The 22,936-nt window shown below is 43.2% G+C and overlaps 2 protein-coding genes across 6 annotated transcripts in view; both read right to left on the reverse strand.

Moving 5' to 3' along the window:
- The window catches only part of LOC143527925 (receptor tyrosine-protein kinase erbB-4-like), a 160,039-nt gene extending 147,195 nt beyond the window's left edge, over positions 1-12,844 (reverse strand). For all 4 annotated transcript variants that reach the window (XR_013134305.1, XR_013134306.1, XM_077023307.1 and 1 more), the window contains exon 1: positions 12,527-12,844. Coding sequence is in view for 2 of the 4 variants with exons in the window: in XM_077023307.1 (XP_076879422.1) it covers positions 12,527-12,599 (73 nt within the window). In the remaining 2 variants the exon portion in view is untranslated. The remainder of the gene's footprint in view (positions 1-12,526) is intronic.
- Positions 12,845-13,682: 838 nt separating this feature from the next.
- On the reverse strand, positions 13,683-22,634 carry ube2f (ubiquitin-conjugating enzyme E2F (putative)). Of its 2 annotated transcripts, none has more exons than XM_077023310.1 (10): positions 22,431-22,634; positions 20,806-20,972; positions 18,013-18,042; positions 17,118-17,183; positions 16,824-16,891; positions 16,318-16,388; positions 16,052-16,109; positions 15,584-15,616; positions 15,009-15,071; positions 13,683-14,648 (listed from the first exon to the last, which is right to left on the reverse strand). In XM_077023310.1, exons 2-10 carry the CDS (start codon positions 20,921-20,923, stop codon positions 14,598-14,600), a joined length of 558 nt encoding a protein of 185 aa, XP_076879425.1. In that variant the 5' UTR covers positions 20,924-20,972; positions 22,431-22,634; the 3' UTR covers positions 13,683-14,597. The 2 variants fall into 2 exon arrangements, with proteins under 2 accessions (XP_076879425.1, XP_076879424.1); XM_077023309.1 differs by lacking the exon at positions 22,431-22,634 and adding an exon at positions 21,828-22,153.
- Positions 22,635-22,936: the final 302 nt, after the last annotated feature.

The raw sequence follows: 22,936 nt of genomic DNA on the forward strand, positions 1-22,936 counted from the left end.
TAACGCAATTACAAGAGACGGAGGAGCGTAGGGCAAACAGGGTCGCGGAAGAGGAGCACTCGCTCACAGCAAACCATTTCTTTGTGGGGGAGGCAAAAGAGGACAAATCAGAAACCGTCTATCTGTCACCTTTTATTAATACATCTGAAATTTATACTGAACACAAACACAAAAACCTTGGATTGGGAAAGCAGTTTATAGAGGCAGAGGAAGACGATTTAGATCTATTGAGATCCTTTGCTCGCTGAGGTGAGTCCAGGTGATGGTTAAGGCTTTTTTTGAGAGTACTTTCAGGTAGAGTTTTCTATGGAGTGGTTGCTATAGCAAAGGGAACAGTATCCATTCACATCTACTTCAAAGAAACCTCACGGCTGCCATGTTGTAATGTGGCGGCCTCATTTTGACCTTCTCTGTTTTAAAAGGTTTTCATGCATCCTAGAATATTTTGAGAGACTTGATATTTTGATATTTTTCGCCCCTTTTCCTCTGATAGATCAGCAATGTGCAAGGGGTGCTCTGTTAGACATCATATTTACATATCTATATTTTAACATACACTGTAAAAAACAGAACTTAAAATTGCTATGAACTATGATTTTTAGTTTAGCTGAGCCAAAAATAATGAATTGCACTATAAACGATAACAAAGCAATTGGATCAGCTTACTTTATTGAGTTTCTTGTTAAAAGTTGATCTGACCTTACAACCTGCATTGTCAAAATATACAAATTGTAGTTGAACCCTAGTTAAGGCCAGGCCAACTCCTCTGCTCAATTTGACTCCTTATTTGAGAAAGGGGCAGGGTTTGCGATTTCTGCCAGAATTGGACTCCGGACATCTTGAAATGGATTTCACCTGTGGCAAGCAGCGACCTACGCTACTCTGAACTGAATATTAACGTCCAAATGTTTTGTCATTTGTCTTATATGACCCAACTTCAGTTAGCTATTCTTAGTATTGAATTTAGAGATTTATGTACATGTGAAATATACATTATCTGAACAAGATATTGTAGCGTCTGAGGAGCAACAGCAAAAATGCTTCATTTAGATCAGGGGTACTCAACTGGCGGACCGCGGTCCGGATCCGGACCCGAACGCAGTCCTGTCCGGACCCAATCTCATTCCTGATTAACTGGATACGGACCAAAACAAAACCGTAGAATTTTTTTCAGGGCTATTGAAAAAACACTCTGTCACAAGTGTTAACACACAAATTACTTACGTTCGCCACCCCTACCGCACCGGACCTCAGGTCACAGGTATCTGCCAAAATTGGACCGCGGACAAATTTAGTTGAATACGCCTGATTTAGATAGTAATATGAACTTTAAGGTGTTTATTTGTGGTGTTGTTGTAAATTGGTTCTGATTACATGCTGTCATGTTTTATCAGAGACAAAGTGCTTCTTGGTTTGTCTCTCACACACATGAAGGTTCTATGTAACAGCAGTTCTCTGCTCCCATGACACTGTGTCCTTAATCAGAAATAAGATGGTCAGCCAGTTGGGAACCGTCAGGACCCTCTACGCCCTATCAGAGGGCCTAAAAATATTCTTAAAACATAAATATATATAATATAATTTATCCAATTTTATTTTATCTACTTACAGTTTGACAATCGACATCTAAACAATTACAAAAATATAAGCAAATAAATTATTCACCCGTGTCTATTCAATCTGTGTTGGAAGGTGAGGGGTTAAGTTAAGTGGAAGCCTGTGAGCCTGTGTCTCCCCCTATCAGGACTGTGATGCCCGCTGTTCGTTTTACAGAGGGCCTGGCAATTATAATTCAGCGCAATACCAGTTTCAAATGACTGTAAAATTTACCAATCATATCTTCCCTCTTAGTGGGCGGGCTTAACTGTATGATAATTTCCGCCCGCTGTGGCGACGCTAGCTGTCGTTAGTGTACCACCGCTAGCTAGTTTCGATTCATTCCTTTGATGCCCTCGTGCGCGTTGTTTACATATTCCGCTTCCAAGGAACATGGAGCTGTGAACCTTATTTTGTTGGAACCTTATTTTGCTTAAGAAGTTATCTAGTACATGTTATTGTTTATTGCGTTTTTAAAGCTGTACTGTCGTCTCAATTATTATTATTTTTTAAATTGCAGTTAATTTTTTTTGGGGGGGGGGGGGGGGTGGGAGCGGGCCCAGGTTTAATGGTCATGGTTCGCTATTGGTGTAACGTTGCTGTCTTCATGACCTCCCCCTGTGTTTCATGTGCAAGGCCAAGCTATTTGAGGCCTCGAATTTGATCTGATTGTGCCTGTGAGTGCCAATTTTCTTGCGAGGTGAGATTAAAACCTCTGTTCTTGATAAGAATGGACTTGTCTGCGGCCTCTTTCTCCCACACCACGCCACAATATAATAAGTTGGCACAACTTTAAAAAATATGGAACTCTTGGTATGTAAAACTTTTGAGGTTCATAAACTTGGGCAAGATAAATTATCTGAACAAGATATAATAAGTTAGCATAACTTGAATCATTTGAAATTATTTGTAGGCAATACTTAAAATCTGAAGTTTATATACCTGTGAAAAATAAATAATTGGAACAAGAAATAATAAGTTGGCTCAACTGTGAATGAATTTCTTAAAAACTTAAGAGTTTGAGTTGGGATCAAAACTCAAAAATTGAGTGCAGTAAGTTGCCTTGAAATTTTGAGTTTTCTCAACTTTTTCATATTTACAGTGTATCTATATTTAACATACCTATATTGGACAAATTTATATTTACTTTCTATTTATTCAGTGCACTGAACATAGAGCTAATTCCTTTTGATATGGACGCATGCATTTACAGAGAAGTGTTTGTCCATGTCCAGAGTTCTATAGTGCAAGCATTAACTGATAGCAACTTTTGTTGTTATGATTCTGTGCAATGCTGAATACACACACCAAAATAAAAAAGATTCATGAGTTCAGGCTAGCGTTATGTCCTGTACAGCTGCATCAAAAATACATAGTGTACCAGCTGAAGGCCAACTACATTGTTTCATGAACTGTGAAGACAAGCCATGCACTCAGTGTTGAAAGGTGAATCTCTCTGAAGATCTTCTCCTGGAGATGAGCACAGGCAGTGTGAGAGTGCAGGATATAACGGAGGAGCGAACAATGGTGAACTGCAGATGAGCCTTGGAACTGAATCGGTGTTAGGAGCCATGTAGACCACAGGTAGGAGAGGAAATCAGACTCGCTTCTGCTGTCCTAACATGTTTGTATGAACAGGGCAGCAGTGGGTCATTTATCAAACCTGAGGAGTGTCCATGCATATGTGTGTGTGTGTGTGTGTGTGTGTGTGTGTGTGTGTGTGTGTGTGTGTGTGTGTGTGTGTGTGTGTGTGTGTGTGTGTGCGTGCGTGTGTATGTGTGTGTGTGTGTGTGTGTGTGTGTGTGTGTGTGTGTGTGTGTGTGTGTGTGTGTGTGTGTGTGTGTGTGTGTGTGTGTGTGTGAAAGAGCAGCTCAGAGTCTAGGTCATTTATCAAACTTGGCTGGACTTTAGATGATGAATGGAACTTCACAACCAACTGTACACTTTCATTTACCACAGAGGGGGGTCCACTGCTTCCTGTTATGACATACGGCATACAACAGCTCTGACTGAGCCGTGTTGCTGACAACCCACGTGAGCATCAGAAACAAAAATGCCACCCAAGGCTTCCAGGCCTCCATCCCTATTTAATCACTGTGTGTGTGTGTGTGTGTGTGTGTGTGTGTGTGTGTGTGTGTGTGTGTGTGTGTGTGTGTGTGTGTTATGTGAGATGGTGTGTGGACAAGCACTTCAGTTAGAAAACACTTGTAGCTCTTTCTTCAGTGAATAGTGGCTTGTCTTATGAATGCTTGCTAAGTTTAATCAAAAAGGAAATGGAGATGTTAAAACAGGTGCACATTGTACGGAATGCAAATGAACTCTGCCCTTCTGAGCATGCAGCATCATTCTCTTATTGGTTGCAAAACCTAGCTAATTGAACGAATTAGATTATAGTAAGCTGCAAGTTTCTTTTTAGTTAGCTACCCTCCATTTGTCTCTACAGGACTTTAAACATGTGATTCTGTTATTTATTTATTTGTGTTTAATATTTGGTGTCACAGAATGGCCCCCTGCTCCTTGACTTCTCCTCACGTGTGTGTGTGTGTGTGTGTGTGTGTGTGTGTGTGTGTGTGTGTGTGTGTTTCTGCTTAATCAGTTGTGTCACACCTGTCTGGCATCATCCTTGCTAGTGTATTTAAGGGCCTGTCTTGTGTCTGTCCTTTGTCCGTGTTTGATCTTGTGTGCGGTATGTTACACACTTGTTTCATTTCTCTCCACATATTTATCGGTCACAATTTTCATTGACTATTCTGGAGAAGGGGAGAGCTCCCTGGGGTCGGATTCTGCTGAGATCTACCTGCCCTACCAAAGATACAGAGATGGTATTGTTATGGCACAGGGATGGATTGCCTGGACTACCGTGGGTATGAGGACTATGGGTACAGTGAGGACTGTGACACTTAGAAGACCTCATGAAGAAGGCTCCATCGTAAGCCTCCTGAGGTGACCTCCTGCTGGACTCGCTGGACCTCATCACCAGAGAAAGGAGGAACGAGCGGTTCTCCCCCCAAGTCTCACAGGACACTCTCCTGCTCCTTTGAGGTCCTGTCTGTGCCTGTGTCTCTGCTGTCATGCCTGGACTTCTCCCCAAGTCTGTCTCATTGGTGTTTGTCATTGTGTATATGTGTGTGTGTGTGTGTGTGTGTGTGTGTGTGTGTGTGTGTGTGTGTGTGTGTGTGTGTGTGTGTGTGTGTGTGTCCTCCTTGTCTCACCCCTCCCTTCTTAATCAGTTGTGTCACACCTGTCTGTCATCGTCCTTGCTAGTATATTTAAGGGCCTATCTCGTGCCGGTCCTTTGTCCGTGTTTGATCTTGTGTGCTGTTTGTTACACACTGATCTTGTCCCATTTCTCTTGACATCTTTATCGTTTGTTCATTGTTGTCCTTTGTGTTTGTTTTGATTTCAGTTATGTAAAATAATCATCTTTTTGTTACATGACAACTCGCCCCTGCCATCCTGCATTCACCTCCTTGTCATATCTAGCTTCTTAGAATCACTCTACTTTTAAACTTCTTACAGGCTATTTATGTATTTATTTCTGCATTGATATGCAATTATTACCAAGATGAATTGCGGGGGATATATTTCTTTTGAGTGAGTTCAGTCGTAAAAAACTTGCATCCCTAACCTGTATCCTCACGTAGCACGAATCCAAACTATTTAAAAGCATTTGAAGAAGAGCATGAAAAGGCACGATGTAGACAAGGATTTTCAAGCTGAGTGGCCAGGCGCTGAAATCCCCCGCAGCCCAGCCAAGATACCCAGATATTCACTGCTCCAGAGCAAAGCAGGGCTAAACTGTGCGGGACCTGTGCGGGACCTGTGCGGGTCCTGTGCGGGACGTGTGCGAGACCTGTGCGGGTCCTGTGCGGGTCCTGTGCGGGACCTGTGCGGGACCTGTGCGGGACCAATGCAGGCTCCCTCTGCTTACATTCATAAAACATCGCTGGGTCATCACTCATTCTCAGTTTTTTTTCTAAAAGTATTTTCAAATGTCTCTCTTACACAAATATTTAGCAGTTTATTTCACAAATAGGAAATAGCCATATTATAATTTGCACTCTAAACAGATGAACATACCTCTTCATATCTGAATTTTCTGGGTTTCTGGATTTTCTGCTCAATTCCTTTTCTCCAGAAAGTCAGTCAGTCTCTGGCCTCCATGAGGGAGCACCTGCATGCGTGTTGTGGTCCGCTCTTCTGTATCACCTGGAGGTGACACACTGAGAATTGTTCTCTCAATACTATCTGGTGTCTGCAATCAGCCAGTGCATGCAAACTACACAACAGTGATTTCCATTTTAACAGTGATCATAAAGCAGAGAGAGTCTGCTTTCAAAAATACACTGGCCAGAAGTCTGCTTCTATCAGTCTTGATCCAAGTCTGACTAAAAAATACTGGACAGAAAGACAAGCCGAAGCCACCTCGATATTGCAAACTTCTGTCAGGATGTGAATTGGATGGTTTTCATTTTTAAGTTTTAATCATGAGCGTTCATCTGTTTCTGGCCAAACCATGCTGAGCAGGGGGTGTGGGTTTGCCGTGCTGTGGGCTGGTTCCACACGCATCTTAGGTGACCGGGCCAAGATTTTTTATAGTAAAATAATCCCTGGAACAGGAAGAATAAGAGTGCAGTGAATAAGCCGGCTGGCAGCGGACAGATAGGGGAACAAGGTTAAGCTGCCTGGCTCCATCGATGTAGATCCGCTGTTCAGAAATCTCTGAACAGTGCAGGTGGCATCGGGAAGGCCTGCGAAGACCTGGTCGATATCTGCACTCCAACAACGCAAAGGGTTACTGCATAGCCTAAACTGATTTTAAAAAAGGTGCAAGAGATCTTTTTCAGAATGATCTCGGTGCCAATTCCTCTGAACATGTAATGATGACCGTTGTGTTACGACACCTCCTGGCAAACTGGGTGAGGATTCTGAACAGATCAGTGTGTATTTGATTTGTCCGCCGTGACAGCTTTGATCTACACTGACAAGGGTGCAGGCACTTCCTTGCACCAGATGGCCTCTTTCAGTAGGACAGACTCCCCAGACAGATCGCTTTCTTCAAACCCTCAAATAGATTTGATGGCTATGAGGAACTATTTTGCATAACTGACTGAACATAACACAAACTGTAGCTTTATTAGTCAGGTCTTGAGTTAAAATCGCCTGTGTCTGTGGTCATGGAAACAGACCCATGGCAACTGACCAACTGACGGATCTGATGGTGGAGTGTTAGCACGTGAATGTGAGCGGTGTGAGCGCTGAGCTCTTAGTCACACCCCTCCCATAATCCTCAACTCCCCACTGACAACGATAATGACCAGGGGTAAGTGAAGGGGTCAGGGGTAAGTGAAGGGTACAGTCCTAGCTGAGCTCGCTAACAGCTGTACGACTGCTTGAAGCAAAACGACACTGGCCTACAAGTGACTTTAAACAATATGAACAAATTTACATTCTTTTTTTTTCAAATCAAAGACATCATTACATGCAAGTCAAGGGGGATAAATACATACAGTATAATGATTTAGTGGAGGTCTTCAAATACAGTGAGGAAAATAAGTATTTGAACACCCTGCGATTATGCACATTCTCCCACTTAGAAATCATTGAGGGATCTGAAATTTTCATCTTAAGTGCATGTCCACTGTGAGAGAGATAATCAAAAAAAAAATCTGGAAATCACAATGTATGATTTTTTTATAATTTATTATTATTAAAAATAATAATACGTATTACTCAAATTATTCATACTAAATGTTGAAATACTTATTTTCCTCACTGTAAGTGTGCTCTCTGATTCTCTGGCTTCCTCACACAGACACACAGACAAACAGAGACACAGACACACACACACACACACACACACACACACACACACACACACACACACACACACACACACACACACACACACACACAGGCACTCAGAGCCAGGGTGATTAATTGGGGTGACAGGATGGTGAAAGTTGTGATACTGGACACTGGAGTCAAGGGGGACCAACACTCAGCTATACACACACACAAACAAATGAGCATGCACTTACATCACACACAACCGCCTCCAGGATTCAAAAGCTAAAGTTAGAACTTTTCCCTTCTAACTTGCACGCTTATTTGTCCTCTCTTACACACACACACACACACACACACACACACACACACACACACACACACACACACACACACACACACACACACACACACACACACACACACACACACACACACACACACACACACACACACATACACACATACACAGCTCTCGTTCAGCTTGTAAATGATCTAGCATCAGTTGCATAGAGCTTCACCTTGCCAGGAGCGAGAATGATTCATCATCAAGGATGGTGCTAATGTGTGTGTGTGTGTGTGCGTGTTGTGTGTGTGTGTGTGTGTGTGTGTGTGTGTGTGTGTGTGCTGTATGTGTGTGTCTGAATGGTGTCATCACCCACCCACCACCAAAAAAAGAAATAGAAGCATCCTTGTTACTTTAAACCTGATAAAAAAAAATATTCACATAACTTAAATCAGACAGCACTGATCACATGATTACATCAAGCTTGAACCACATCCTGCTGTGACACTCACCTGAGGTTCGTTTCATCAGCCATGAACAGTTCTGTAATGCTTATTCTCTAATGCAGTTTTATAACGCTCTGGAGTGCTTACACACATGAGATGTCCCGCTTAGAAGGGACAGAGAAGGACGGAGGTCATGGATGCTGTCTTCAACAAGGAGCTCTACGAGGGCCTTGTTTCTCACGATCAAGCTGGATTGCCAGAACGCAACATTACAACAAACCAATCAGTGACCTTTTAATCACATTTAAGATTGTGATAATGTCTTAAACAGCATCAAATTAATTCCCTGCCTGACTAGAGACCAGTACGGCCAGATCAACTTCCCCATCCCATTATGTCAAATCTCTGCCCCTCTCTGCGCCAAGCCGCAAATCCCACCCATCTGCTACAACCCAGCGCAGGAATAGATCATGAAAGCAATGCAATTGCTGCATCCCACATAAAGCGTCAATATGACGGTCTTTCAGAAACTCGTTTATTTGTTTATTTATTTATTTATTTTTCCTGCGAGTCAGCAAGCCAAGGTCACACACCATCACTCCCGCCTTTTCACTCCGAGCTTTATGTGCCTTTAAACTCCGAAAAACTGCGGCTGTATTTGTGCGTTTGCCCTCCACCTCACCTACACAAGGCCTTAACACTCACTCTCTCACACACACACACACACACACACACGCACACACACACAGACGGACTCCCTGAGAGCTGAGATTTAGTGTCTCTACAGGGATAAACCCCTGCATTACTGTATTTCACTGCTATCTATTCCTGTTTCTCCCACATCACTGTAAATATCGCACTGCCGTATTTACAGTCAAGCCTATACTTTATGCGCTTACTTTATACACAAAATTCATACAGTTTAAAAAATGTTTTATGATATGCACAAGTATTATGGCAGTAATGACATCCTCAAACACGCAGTCTTTTGTGAAGAAACAACACTGTCGCTCTTGTATTCAAATGCCTTTCCTATTCCTCTGACTAAGGGAATATTATGTATTGTATTATGATTTCTGTTGTTCATTGTGTGTAGTGTTGTCCAAGCATTGCATTATTGACTGCTCCCTTGTTCTACGTGCTAGGGAACTGCCAGAAGGGAGGGGCGGCGAAGCGAGGAAGACCAAATAAGAGGAAAAAACTTTGCGTCTGCGATCTCCTGGAATGGGGCCTGTGACCGCTCATAGGAATTCCCAGTGAGGAGGAACACAAAAGCCTCAGACGATGGGAAAATCGAAATCCCTAGTTCTTCCTCTGCCTCCCTAATGTCCCTGGGTTGGGTGAAGGGAAGGACTGCACCCTACCACGATGACTTAGTCCACACCAAAGAGACTTCTTATTTACTGCTGTGGGTACTGAAGAAGCTGGAAGGTTTGGGGGGGGAGGAGCTCTCTGCAGTGAAAGGTTCATGAGCTCTAACTCTAGGGTTTTCAGCACCCGTTTTTGCTATGAGTCTATGAGAGAAGGTGGATGGAACAAAGAGATGTCTTCATTCTCTCTTTAGGAGCTCAGTATGAGGCCTCTCTGGGAAAGACGTAGTGCTTGACAGAAGTCGTGCCTGACAACACAAAGGAGAAGCCCGGTCTCAGAGGTAGCAGTATATCAAGTTTGATAATATGGAGCTGAAGACTCAGGCGGCTGGTGCGCTCGCAGGGTCACCACGGCAGCCCGTCTCCAGCAGCCGCGATTGTGCACGTCCAGCGACACGGATGCCTGGGGTGGCGTTAACATAGCGACTAGCACAAACAAATGCAATTTGGCCATTTCAGAGATTTGCAAGAACGCAAGAGCGAACAAAGTTGGACCAAAGTCAGACTGTAAAGTTCTCAGAGAGGGCAGAGAGGTGTCTCTGAGGTAACACCCGTCACTGAGGACCTGCCTGAGTAAATTCTACAGCAGCTGTTCAAAACATCGAGATGTGGAAAAGAACGCTCTGAAGAGCTTTGAACGTGCAAATGCTTTGGGGGCACTCATGTTGGGATTATCATGATCCTAAGCTCTTCTTTGGGATTCTTGTTTCTCAATGTAGGATGAGTTTGTTGGTAAGAAAAGGTGTATAGAAAATCAGAGAAGACAAAGGTAACGAAGGCTAACACAATTTAATCCACAGCTAATGCTCACATAAACAATGAGCATTAACTTTACATTTCACAAACACTGACCTCTGGACATATCACACACACATGGGGCACACACACACGAGGCGCACACACACACACACGGGGCATACACACACACAGGGCACATACACACACACGGGACATGCACTCATGGGGCACACACACAGAACATGCAGGAGTTGTGCAAGTGTCATTATTTATTATTTTATTATTTAGAGTAATACAATGTAAAACTGTTTGCAAGCTGTTTGTGAAATGTTATGCACAAGAGCCTGAGCATGTTTAACGCATCCACATTAAACAATAAATACTGAATGAAGCAGAAGTAATGGGGTTCCTTCTTTCTCTTTGTTTTCCAGAAAGATCTAAGATTGAGAACATTGACAGCCTTAATTACTGCATGATATTCACTCTCCCGGCTAGTACAAACCCTCCAGCCAACCGCAATCTGAGCCTGGAGCCCCTCAGTAATTTGATTTCTCTCTCAAGTCAGCCACCAGCAATTTTCTTCTCTTTAGAACTTAAATGCCACACCACAGTCAGGGTCAAATGTGCACCACATGTTTCTGAACAGGGCATTGCAATTCACACAAATATGGTTCTAGTTAAAAAGAGAAAATAATACATAAACAAAACGATGCCAGCGTCAATCAACCCACATGAATGAATACAAACCCATGAGTACCCACAATATCGACCAGTGTGAATCTTTTTATAAGGAGTAGCTTATCTGAGTATCACTGTTAACTTCAGCCACACATGTGCTGCCTGTGGTCTGTAGTTGGGCTCATCTCAGCACCACCTAATCATTGTCAGTGTTGTCATAATTTGGAGGAATTATTAATACCGCACACTGCGGTATCTTACTGATATCAGCTGAAAGAGAGTCTAGTCTATGCAAAAAGGTTTGATTGATGAAGTTAAGATACAACAAAGATTTGTTTTTGTTGTTTTTACTCTTGTTTTGATACACTATTTCTCATTAAATAATAAAAAAACTCTATATGATCAAATAATATAAAAGCAATAACAGTTTGAGATAATGGCTTTGTGTTGCAGGTTCAGTTGAGCTGCAATTTGAATTCAAATCCATGGTCCTCACTTAAACTTGCAATTGTCTTGTCTGTAATTTAACTTGGACACAGTCAACAAGTTGTTATATTCTCAGCCTCGTCTCAGTCTCATCTCGTGACTTGTCTTGGTCTTCGTCTTGTCTGAAGTGGTCTTATCATCAAATACGTATCAAGAGAACTGCTGATTTTAGGAAAGTCATGACAAAAATAATCTTTAGCTCACAGAATTTTGTTTTGGTTTTACACTCGTTTTTAAACAGTCACTCTATTATGCTCATTCTTAACTTTCATCCAGTGTGTATAAAGCAGGGGGAGTGTGTGTGTGTGTGTGTGTGTGTGTGTGTGTGTGTGTGTGTGTGTGTGTGTGTGTGTGTGTGTGTGTGTGTGTGTGTGTGTGTTGCCATGGTCATCACGCATATCCACGCATCACGCATGTTGCCGCTGTCATCACGCATATCCACATATCACGGGTAAAGCCGACGTATACGAGACCGTGGTGGAAATTCTCCCCGTCGTAAGCTGAACGCGAAAAGCTGTTTCTCGGTGACGTACCACCATCGTGTGGACACTTGACCCAAAGTGTATGGCGGACTACGTTAAGGCTCACGTGCGTTCAGCTGAAATTCACGGTCCACCAGACGCCGTAGGTGAATTTTACGCAGGAGAGTTTCGTTTTCATTTAGTATTTTAAAATTTTTGTTGAGGCGCTATTACATAAATAATAATACTATAAAAGTATACTGTGCTTTATCATACGCTCAAATAAAATGAAAGAACGAAATACATCTGGTAATCTGGTAAAACTTAGAGCAAGGAAATCCTCCTGATGTCCTGTTCAACATGAAATACAAACAAGTAAAGGTGTTAAAGAAATAAGACGCAACAATGTCCCTGTGCTATTTATGAATGCTGTTTAAGGCTGTAAAATGTGTTCATTCGAGCGCATGACTAAACGGGACAACACTTGAACATGGTTATATATATTTTATGGTTAATTGCCATGTTTTTTAAACCATATATCAAGTTTCTATAGGCAATAATATAATGCATGTCCCCGACCCTAAATTCCCTGTCCCACAAAAGCTCCCAAACACCACCAAGGAGCCAAGCTTGACAAAGTGACTATATGGCACTTTGCGCACCAGAGTTGCCGCTCACCTGACTGGGAGACACTCATCCGAATAAGCAGTGCGGAGAGGAGAAAGCAGCGGAGAAGTCGCAGTGGCTCCATTTTGATGAGACGTGATTAGATATTTACATGTCCACTGTGATATCCCTATTATCAAGTCTTAATTCAATTGTCCTTTGTGCGTAACTGTGTATTTCACATGAGATACGCAGCGCTCCTTTACAGGTCTTCTTCCATTTGCTTCTTTCTCCACAATAAACGCAAGTTAATTAAATTCAAAGAGTTTTTTTTAACTAAGTCGTAGGTTTTCAAGGCCGAGGGGCTGTGTGCGTATCGCAGCTCACCCTGCGCTGGATTCAGCACCGCGCTATGCAACCCAGGCACGCGCCGCGATGGGTTTAACTCCTCCCACCTCTCACGTGATTGGATAGAAAAGTGGATCCCGCCTTGTAAACCACGCCCAGCATGAATCTTTTTCAAACTATCTGTATTGTAATGCTACTTTGAAGTCCTTGTTGTACTTACAGCTGAAAGCGCTGTGTAGCACCCGCAGGCTTATTTCTTTACGGGTAGGGCTCATTCAACAATGACTCAAGTTCGTCATTGGGGTAAACTATCTATTCTAAGACTTTAATTCAGCCACGGGATATATTTAACAATGAAGCTTAAACTTTAGTCTATGCTGTCATTACCATTTTACTGATTTTTCTTTATTGCCTGAACAGGTGACTGGGGGTGTGAACTTTCTGGTATATCGCAACTTTTTTGAACTTCAAAATCTTTTGGAGTATTTCGAAGACCAAATGCGTTCTTTTTTGAGTGAACGGATATTAAAACTTCAATTACTTAAGGATGTACATTGAATAGACAGTTATGTAATTCACAGTTACGACGAATGCGATGGCAGCGTTAGGGTTTTTAATCTCATGGCGCCATCTAGTGTTACTATAAATACGGCAGCAGAACAGTGTATAAAGTGTGTAAAAAGCAACGCCTTATATTTTGTACAATTAGGATATCCCTATATATTACGAGATTAGGACGGTGCAAAACGGTGCTGATTAGGTGATTCTAATAAATTGCGTGGAAATTATATAACTGTATAATCTATGGGTGAATTAAGAGTACACTTCCCACTCTCGGTGACTAAACAATTCAGGAAGCCAAAAATACACTAGAAAATCATTATAAAGTCATAGTAGAACCCATCTTTAATATATTTACAAATGGATAATACAACTCTCAGAAAAGGAAACTGGGAAGGGGTAAAGGGTCAAAAACAAAACTTCACTAGCTTCCTGGGATTATGTCTGAGATTAGAAGCCCAGTGCATGCTACCAAATAAGATGTTCTCTCCCCCACCCCCACACACACACACACACACAACATCGCAGTAGTTGCTTGCATGCACTTGAACATGCACCTGTGTAAAGCAGAACAGTAACTTTTACACACACACGCTCGCACACACACACACACGTAAAAGCTTACAGGTGTGCTCAAAGTACTCAAAAATTAGCAAGAAACTGTTACAATAATCTCTGTATTCAGTCAAAGGTAACAGAGGCAAAACAGATGATATATTTTTTTCTGTTTTACAATATCCCTTGAGCTCCCCTTCCGTGAAATTGACGCACTTCCGAAACGGATCCGAGTGCCTGAAGGCAGTCAGCTTTCTGAGAGCACGCTTCCGTCGCCAGCGCCAGGGTCACAGAGGCGCTAACGCACGAGTGACATCGAAGAGTGTTTGTCTCCCCATTCCCATCAAGATTTCCATTGACCCCTTTATTTTTTTATTTTCTTTTGCTATTTCTTAGGAGTAAAGGCTGCGAGAAGCAGGAGTAGCTGTGGTATCAGCTGTGGGCGTCCGCAGACAGCCCTGAGCACGTTTAAAGAACAAACAAAAACCAAAGAAACCCTAAGAACAAGCCCACCAAAGGCCTCCCTGACTCGGACAGGAAGTGGCGGTTGAAGCCACGTTGCTTCGCTCGCATGGCGTGAGTGAGTGAGTGAGTGAGGGCTTCGGGTCCGCTGAACTCGCTGCTCGTCGGGTGGGCGTTTACGTAGCGGAGTGACGCGAGTGACGCATGGTAGCGGTCGTCATCTCGCGTAACTTCTGATGAAGTCCTGCACTTTGCTCCTGAAGTCGTCCTGGAACAGATGAGGGGATGGCCAGTGTGTTAACATCTCCAACACAGACACCGGTCAGCCTCTTACTAACAGTCATTGCTCAGACACATGCAAAAACACACGCCCAAACATGCAAAAAAGCATACAGTGCTAAGCAACATCAACACCAGTTATTCCAACAACACAGTTTCTGAAGAATACTTCTAACATTCAGACTCTCTAGCCTCAGACCCTCTAGCCTGCCTGATCAGATAATTTTACAGGGAAAAATCAGACAAATACAGAGGTATGGCTACAAAAAGAGTGAGAGCGCAGCGTGGCTAGACTCTGGCAGTACTCAGCCCTGCTATGTGAAGCTCGCCTCCCAGCGTGGCACCTCACCTTATCCCGTAAGTGGTGCTCCGCTGCGTCGATGTTCAGCGGGTCGTCAAAATTCAAAAGATCCTGGGGGGAAAAAAAACAGCCCCGATTACTCATCATTCCTATTTCAGGGTGGCGGCTTTCTGAAATACATCGCTGTGATTCTTTGTTTCAGCTTTGATAATCTCAGCTTAGATCAGATCACCCCATGGAAGCCCAAGTGAAAGAACACCACAGGAGTGTAGAGTACTGAACTGCTCCGTACTGCCTCACTACCTTAAATGTCAGACGGGGTTAAAAAGTAAACCTGGACTGCAGAATCTGAGGAGTGAAAACAACTTTGTGTTGTTTGTCCCTGGTTACTGGAATCTGAAAAACAAACACTGCTGTGCTCACTTTAAACTAGTGCTGCTGGGACCTGAAGTCCCCCCCCCCCTCCCCAAGAGAAACCCCACCTATACACAGGTGTGTGCGTGTGCACGCGTGTGTGTGTGTGCGCATGCGCGCACAAGCACACACCCCACAACTGGTTTAACCCTGTGAACTATATATGCATCTAGGTGTGTGTGTGTGTGTGTGTGTTCGAGTATACTTACAGTGAACAGCGAATTCAATCCCCATACTACATCCTAACAAATAAAAAAAACATTACAAATTAGTATACAAATATACATTAGGTGAGCCGCATTCGTAAATATTCTGATGACAATCATTCACCCAAAAGTCTTTTTAAAGTGCTATTACATTGAACTGTGCTGGGAAACATCGCTGAGCCAGACTTAACAAAGCCAGTCTGTGCTCACGTGAGCACATGAGATTGTGCTCGCGCATGCCCACAGTGTTTACGTATGTCTTTAAGCACGACTCCACACCGAAAGAGTTAACAATCAGTTCATGTGTAGTGTAGCACTCCAGTGTGATGAGGTGTGGCACTCCCTTGATGTTGCGTGTGGTTGTCAAGTGTGATGGCACATGTGTGATGTCGTGTATGGGCAACATTTAAGTGTGATGTCATATGCAGCGCTTCAATGCGCTGTCGTGTGATGGCGGGAGAGAGGCATCACCTTCAGAGTGCGTGTCGGCGCCCAGCCAGTACCGTCAATTGAATGCTCTCGTAGTAAGCTAAAGGACAGGGGTGAGGACATATCATACAAACCTCAAATGTTTGATCAACTTCATAAATAACTAACTAATTAATGAATGAAAACAGGAGTAACCAGCACTAGCTGAAAAGTGCAATAGCTTAGAATAACCCATGATGATGAAATTACGTGATTAATTATGGAGAAATATTCATCTGAACACTAAGGATATGAATGAGAATCAGTACCTGAGGCAGATTTCCCCCGTCTCTGCAATGTTCGGGTGCCATATTCGCGTCAAACACTTGACTTTAGGGGGCTGAGGAGGAAAGATAAACAGTGTTCTATATCAGTGCACTCCAAAGCAGTACTTACATTGCCTGTTCTATATGCCTGTGTGTGTAAGCCTGTCTCTAGCTCTCCCTGTCTCCGAGTACGTGTATGCATCTGTGTGTAGGTCTGTCTCCTGTCTCTAGCTCTCTGTCTCTGGGTACGTGTATGCATCTGTGTGTGTGTGTGTGTGTGTGTGTGTGTGTACGTATTAGCTTTTTTTCTCCAGTCACGTCTGTCAGTTTGTACAATAAACTCATCTTTGCCCGACAAGTATGTGCGCTAGCGTTAGTGTGCGTCGTGACCTTGCTCTGTTTTTCAGCTCTGAAAATCACCTTTTCACTTAAAAACACCTAAATATTGACTTTAGCAGTGTGAAATTCTGCGATACGGTGTCGCTTCAAGGCACGAGAACTCCACTTACCACCATATTATAGGCTTCAGGGACGTCGATTTCAAACTGAAACTTCCCACCCTGATAGTAGCCTTCATCTGAGCAGAGAGAAATGAAGGAAATTACAGTTCAGACCAAACACAGCTGATTTTCTCCACTCCTGCCACCTAAAAAGAGCCACGCAGGCCATCCTTGCAGCTCTGCTGAGACCTCATGAACTGGGGAAAGTGGCCGTACGACAGGAAATCGAGCCACGTGCTTTCATTCATTCTTTTTTTTTGTTGCTGAACATGGCTGTTAGTTTAGGCCCAGGAGTGCGTTTACCTGGAGAAATGGCGAGCTGAAAGGAGTAGAGCTTGTTTGCATCGGGAAACGTGACCTTGCAGGTGTCTGTAACCAAACCGAAAACCCCCACGGTGTTAAGCTGGCAGGCATCTCCGTGGCATATGGAAAGTACATTCATGGGTTCCCTCCATTAGCCCAGTGCCTCCCTGTCCGAGTCACAGTGGCTGACAGACCTAGTGAGTCAGACCTGCTATGCTGCTTTTTATACTCACCGCCCATCAAGCCTGATGCAATCAGGGTTTTCCCTGCTTTTTAAAGGCTTGGGTCAAGAATGGTGGGGTGACTGTGGGGTTGTGGATAATCCATACCCATAATGGACACAGCAGGCATATAGCATGCAGGTGTATTAGCTATCCGCATGAAGGTGCTCCTGCCTTAGATGATATTGAGGTTTACAAATGAACATAGGTCAGCACCAGTGTTTATTACAGCCTGCCAAGAACATGGAGGTGCTGGAATGTGGAACCCGAGAGAATGCACATGCAGCTGCTGTCATGGCGACAGGCAGTCTACTTTAGTCTACTAGAGCTTTACTCTGAGCACTTTCTATAGACTGCAGTGGAAAATGTGTTGTTTTTTATTATCTCTTTTAGAGTACACAAGAACACTGACAGACCACCTTAAATTTAGAACAAAATTTAGGAGAATCCTTTGACCAAATGTGACAGAGGATCAGATGTGGCAGGAAAGTTAGGTGGGGGTATCCCAGTCTCGGAGGACCCATGACCAGCTGACATGCCCACACTCAGGGAACAAATTAGGAAAATAAATTGTGCTAATTGATTGTGTATATGAAAAATCTCACTCCTTTTATAAGTGTGCCTGTTTGATAAACCAGATCTCCAGTAAAGAGGATGAATGCATGTTTACTTACTGGGAAGGTTCGCCTCCAGCTCCGAGACCTCTGCGGACAGAAATGAAAGCAGAGGGTAAAAAAAAAATCACTGCATTAGTATGTAGCCTTAAGCATTTCAATGGGTGAACATAGAAGTAAATTCATTTGTATAATGGCTCCTAGAAACGCTACAAGGTAATGAAATAATGAAAACAGACTATGGTTAAAGGTTTTTGTCTTTTTCCTAAGACCCAACAGTGGCATCGTGCAAAATCTCAATATCCTACTTTTGATTAGTATGTGGGACTGCCAAGATGCCTTACCTAGAGGACCTTGGTGTATATGTATATCTATAGATAAATAAACATATACATTAATTATATATTAACACACACTATATTGCCAAAAGTATTTGCTCATCTTCCATGACTCAAATATGAGCTTAAGTGACATCCCATTCCTATTCAATATGACGTTGGTCCAACCTTTGCAGCTAGAACAACTCTTTTGGGAAGGCTGTCCACAATGTTTAGGAGTGTGTTTATGGGATTTTTGACAATTCTTCCAGGAGCGAATTTGTGAGGTCACATACTGATGTTGGACAAGAAGGCCTGGCTCTCAGTCTCCGCTCTAATTCATTCCAAAGGTGTTCTATCGGGTTGAGGTCAAGACTCTGTGCAGGCCAGTCAGGATAATCCACACCAGACTCTGCCATCCATGTCTTTATGGACTTTGCTTTGTGCACTGGCACACAGTTATGTTGGAAGAGGAAGGGGCCAAACTGTTAGCACAAAGTTAGGAGCATGCTGAAGCATTCAGAGTTTCTTTCACTGGAACTAAGAGGCCAAGCCCAGCTCTTGAAAAAATAACCCCACACCATAATCCCCCCTCTACCAAACTACACTTGGCACAATGCAGTCAGACAAGTGTCATTCTCCTGGCAACCGCCAAACCCAGACTCGTCCGATTGCAAGATGGAGATCAGTGATTCATCGCTCCAGGGAACACGCCTCCACTGCTCTAGAGTCCAGTAGTGGCATGCTTTACACCACTATATCCAACGCTTTGCATTGCACTTGGTGATGTATGGCTTGGATGCAGCTGCTCGACCATGGAAAACCATTCCATGAAGCTCTCTGCATACTGTTCTTGAGCTAATCTGAAGGCCACATGAAGTTTGGATGTCTGTAGTGATGACCTCTTCGCACTATGCACTTCAGCATCCATCAGTTTACGTGGCCTAGCACTTCGTGGCAGAGTTGCTGTCATTCCTAAATACTGCCATTTTCTTATAATACAGCCGACTGTGGAATATTTAGGAGCGAGAAAATTTCACAACTGGATTTGTTGCACAGGTGGCATCCTATCACAGTTCCACACTGGAATTCACTGAGCTCCTGAGAGCGGCCCATTCTTTCACAAATGTTAGTATAAAACAGTCTGCATGCCTAGGTGCTTAATTTTATGCACCTGTGGCCATGGGGGGTGATTGGAACACCTGATTCGGATCATTTGGATGGGTGAGCGAATACTTTTGGCAATATAGTGTGTAATTGACATGCTATGCCTATGAATCTAATAAGCCTCAAACTTCAAGGGGGTTCAGTATCTCTTCTTGACCAAACCGATAACTATGGAAAAGGAAACTGGTTCCTGCAAACCTTTACATCTAGGTCAGGTCAGCCCAAGTAGTATCCATGGTAAGAATGCCACTCGTGAATGCCACTCGGGGTCTGTTTCTCTCTGGGGGTTATAAATAGAGCTCCCCTTCCTGGCCCACATCATATGACATGTATACTACGCACGCCAGAGAAATCTGTGCACATACAGCAACACCGTACATTACCCTCACAGTGTTGTACAAAATGCCTATGCTATGATCTGCTTTTTGTTGAAACATCTCATTTGGGAGGCTTCATCAAAACCAAGAATTAGGGTTGGCATGGTTACCAGTTTCACAGTTAATTTCCTGATGTTTAGAATAACAGGTTCAAATTAGTCATTAAAGTCATTATTAAAAAAATTCTAGTTAAATGCTGTACAGCTGCAACCAAAGTTACTAACAGTCTCCCAAATACAGGCACAGGCAACAGCTGCAACGTGACATTTTTCATCTCTCTAAGAGGACCAAGTCTGAGGTATAGTCTTCAGGTGAAGGTCTGAGGTGAAGACTTCAGAATGAGAGGGGGGGATCTCATGGTCTGCCCATCTTGTAACAGCTTGTCAATAATACAGACAGAAGCTTCCAATGTTTCCTACTCCTGTAAAATCACATCACCCAATATAGAACACACACATTCGCTGACCCAAATGTCTGTTCTCTCATGGTGTTCAGGGTCACTTCTTGTAACATTTCATCAAGTGTTGGTTTTTTTTTTTTTTTTTGCTACCTTTGATCTGCATTATGTTCATACTTCAAATGCACCAAAACAAATGTTCGTGAGGAAATGGATTGAAAGGTTGTGCCATCACTCGTTTTAACAAACCAAACTAAATGAGTAATCACCCTAGTAATCGAGTTTGACCACATTTGTAAAACATGCAAGAAATGTTGGTTATTCGCAACAGACTCCATCAGGGCTGGAGTGAGCCCCTTTTTCAGCCCGGGAGTTTCATCCCCAAATCCGGCCCAAAATTATTTTTCCCACCCAATCAGCCCAAACTAGAGATTGACATGAGCTGGCCCATCGGGAATCCTCCCGAATCTCCCGATTAGCCACTCCAACTCTGGACTCCATCACACTGGCCCAAACCTTTGTGTGTGTAGTTTAGAAAAGTCAGCTCTTTCTGAACACTACATGAAAAAGCATACCAAAAGTGCCCCTATGGTACCTTTAATGAGCAGCCGGTCTCTGACGGACACTCTGTGCGAGGCATCGTTGGAGCCCACAGGACCTCCACCAGGTCGCATCCCCTCCTCCCTCTTCAGCTTCCTCGCCAGTGTCAGCATAGCTGAGCACCGCACTCATACACACCAGCTCACACACACACACACACACCTGCACAAGCATAATTTAATATGCTGTGATTATACAGGAAAGCATTAAATGTGCTCATGAACCTAGATCTACATGTTCACTTCCTGTTTTGATCAGTGACTCCATATAGCCTACCAAATATTTAAACGAGTATCACCATGACTGACCACTTAACTGGATACACCTACTCTACACCTGTACCAAACATTTATCCAAAAGATGTGTAGTCAGTAATAAATTGCCAACGCCAACACTTACATCATACATCTTACAGATATTTATGAATTTAATAAAGGACAAAATATCCAAACATGACCTGCTTTTTTAAAACAGGTAATTCATAAAAGATTCCACCTTAAATACGAGACAGATAATAAAAAAACAGGGTAAAAGAAATGCAATCATAGTGTCTGAGCTAAACATTTAAACCGGAAAAAAAAGATCTAATCTTGGTTTATCTATTAAGTCAGCCAGCTGGAACCTAAGCCAAAATTTCAGTCTTGTTCTTAATCAGTACAGCATGCCTGCTTATTACATACATACGTGTGTGTGTGTGTGTGTGTAGATATAAATATATAAACACACAGTTACATGTATGCTTGCTTCTGGAACAAATGTTTGACTAGTTAGTCAGCTAGCTAACACACACTGGACTACAGTCTGACATCTGCAACGACCCCTCCAACCACACATGACAGTTGGCCCACTACAGCTCGCCACTGAGCCGGCTCCTCGGGTAGTTTAAACAGCCCTGCTTTCATCCACGTCGTCCCGGGGGCAAACAGTGATCGGATACGGCAAATGCTACTCGATCAACTGCAAAACATCACAACGGCTAAACCCCATGAGCAACTGGTCAGCCATTAACGGACTTACCTCGTCCGCTGGTTTGCTAGCTCGCTACCTGCTGCTGCGGAAGCTAACGCGTTAGAAATGGATAAAGTGCCCGTGTTGCACCATAGTTACACCACGCGAAAGGAGGGAACACTCTTACAGGGTCATGGCTATAACGCTCGCTGTTGTCACCGATTAAACTAACTGATTAAAACCAGCGGAAAAGGGAAAATAACGAAGATTCGTGCGCGTTAACTTGGAAGACACCTCCAGATGTCAACTGCGGAAGTGGCGGGTCCTGTACGTCTGACCAAAAGCTCCCCAGCTACACAAACGCGCAAAGAAGAGTTCCGCCTAACAAACGGCCGCCATCAGGCCGTTTGCTGTTTCATTTTAACAGATGTGTGGCCTTCACGGTAGGGAGACGGGGCTTGCTTCCACGAAAACAGAATTTCGAAATGCTAACACTAACATTTCCCCAGCAAAGGCATATTTTTTTATGGTCTGATCTGCTGTGTTAATTGACAAACAGCAGGTGGCACTATTGAACTATCACAGGGTCAGCGTTGGACACGAGAAGCATTTGAAGCACAAGCACAGTGTCAGGAGGCTCTAAGACTGTTTTAAATATATCTTTATACTTACATTTTCCTCGTATTTATGGAAATATGAAATGGTTGTTTTTGAAATGTCCTTTATTGTAGAGGCTGCCTGAGTCAGCTTTGTCTTCTAAATTTCAAAATGAACAAATAATTCCTTTAGAAATGACTCTCACATAGGGGGATGTGACACTGCCCCTCACGTTTGACCACAGCAGAGGTTTCCAGAAGTCAGCAATACTGTGTGACAGACAACACAGGGACAAGAACTTTAATTATTCATTGGAGACCAGACCTGTCTTTAGTCTAATCAATCAAGCAAGGCTGGGATGTGTTTATGGGAGTTATGGCTGGACTTCAGCCATCACATGCATCACTTCTGATCACATCCATCTCCTTCAGGTTCCATCATAGTTGCATGCTAATAGCTGAAACAAAGCGACCTCTCTCTAACACTCCCAAACTCACACAGGCATATATTCAATTCTCAGATATTTGTGTACCCTTGGGCATAGTTGAACTACCACAGCACACAATAGAAGGCATGTATAA

Source organism: Brachyhypopomus gauderio, chromosome 12, assembly GCF_052324685.1.
Source record: "Brachyhypopomus gauderio isolate BG-103 chromosome 12, BGAUD_0.2, whole genome shotgun sequence".
NCBI classification, from domain to species: domain Eukaryota; kingdom Metazoa; phylum Chordata; class Actinopteri; order Gymnotiformes; family Hypopomidae; genus Brachyhypopomus; species Brachyhypopomus gauderio.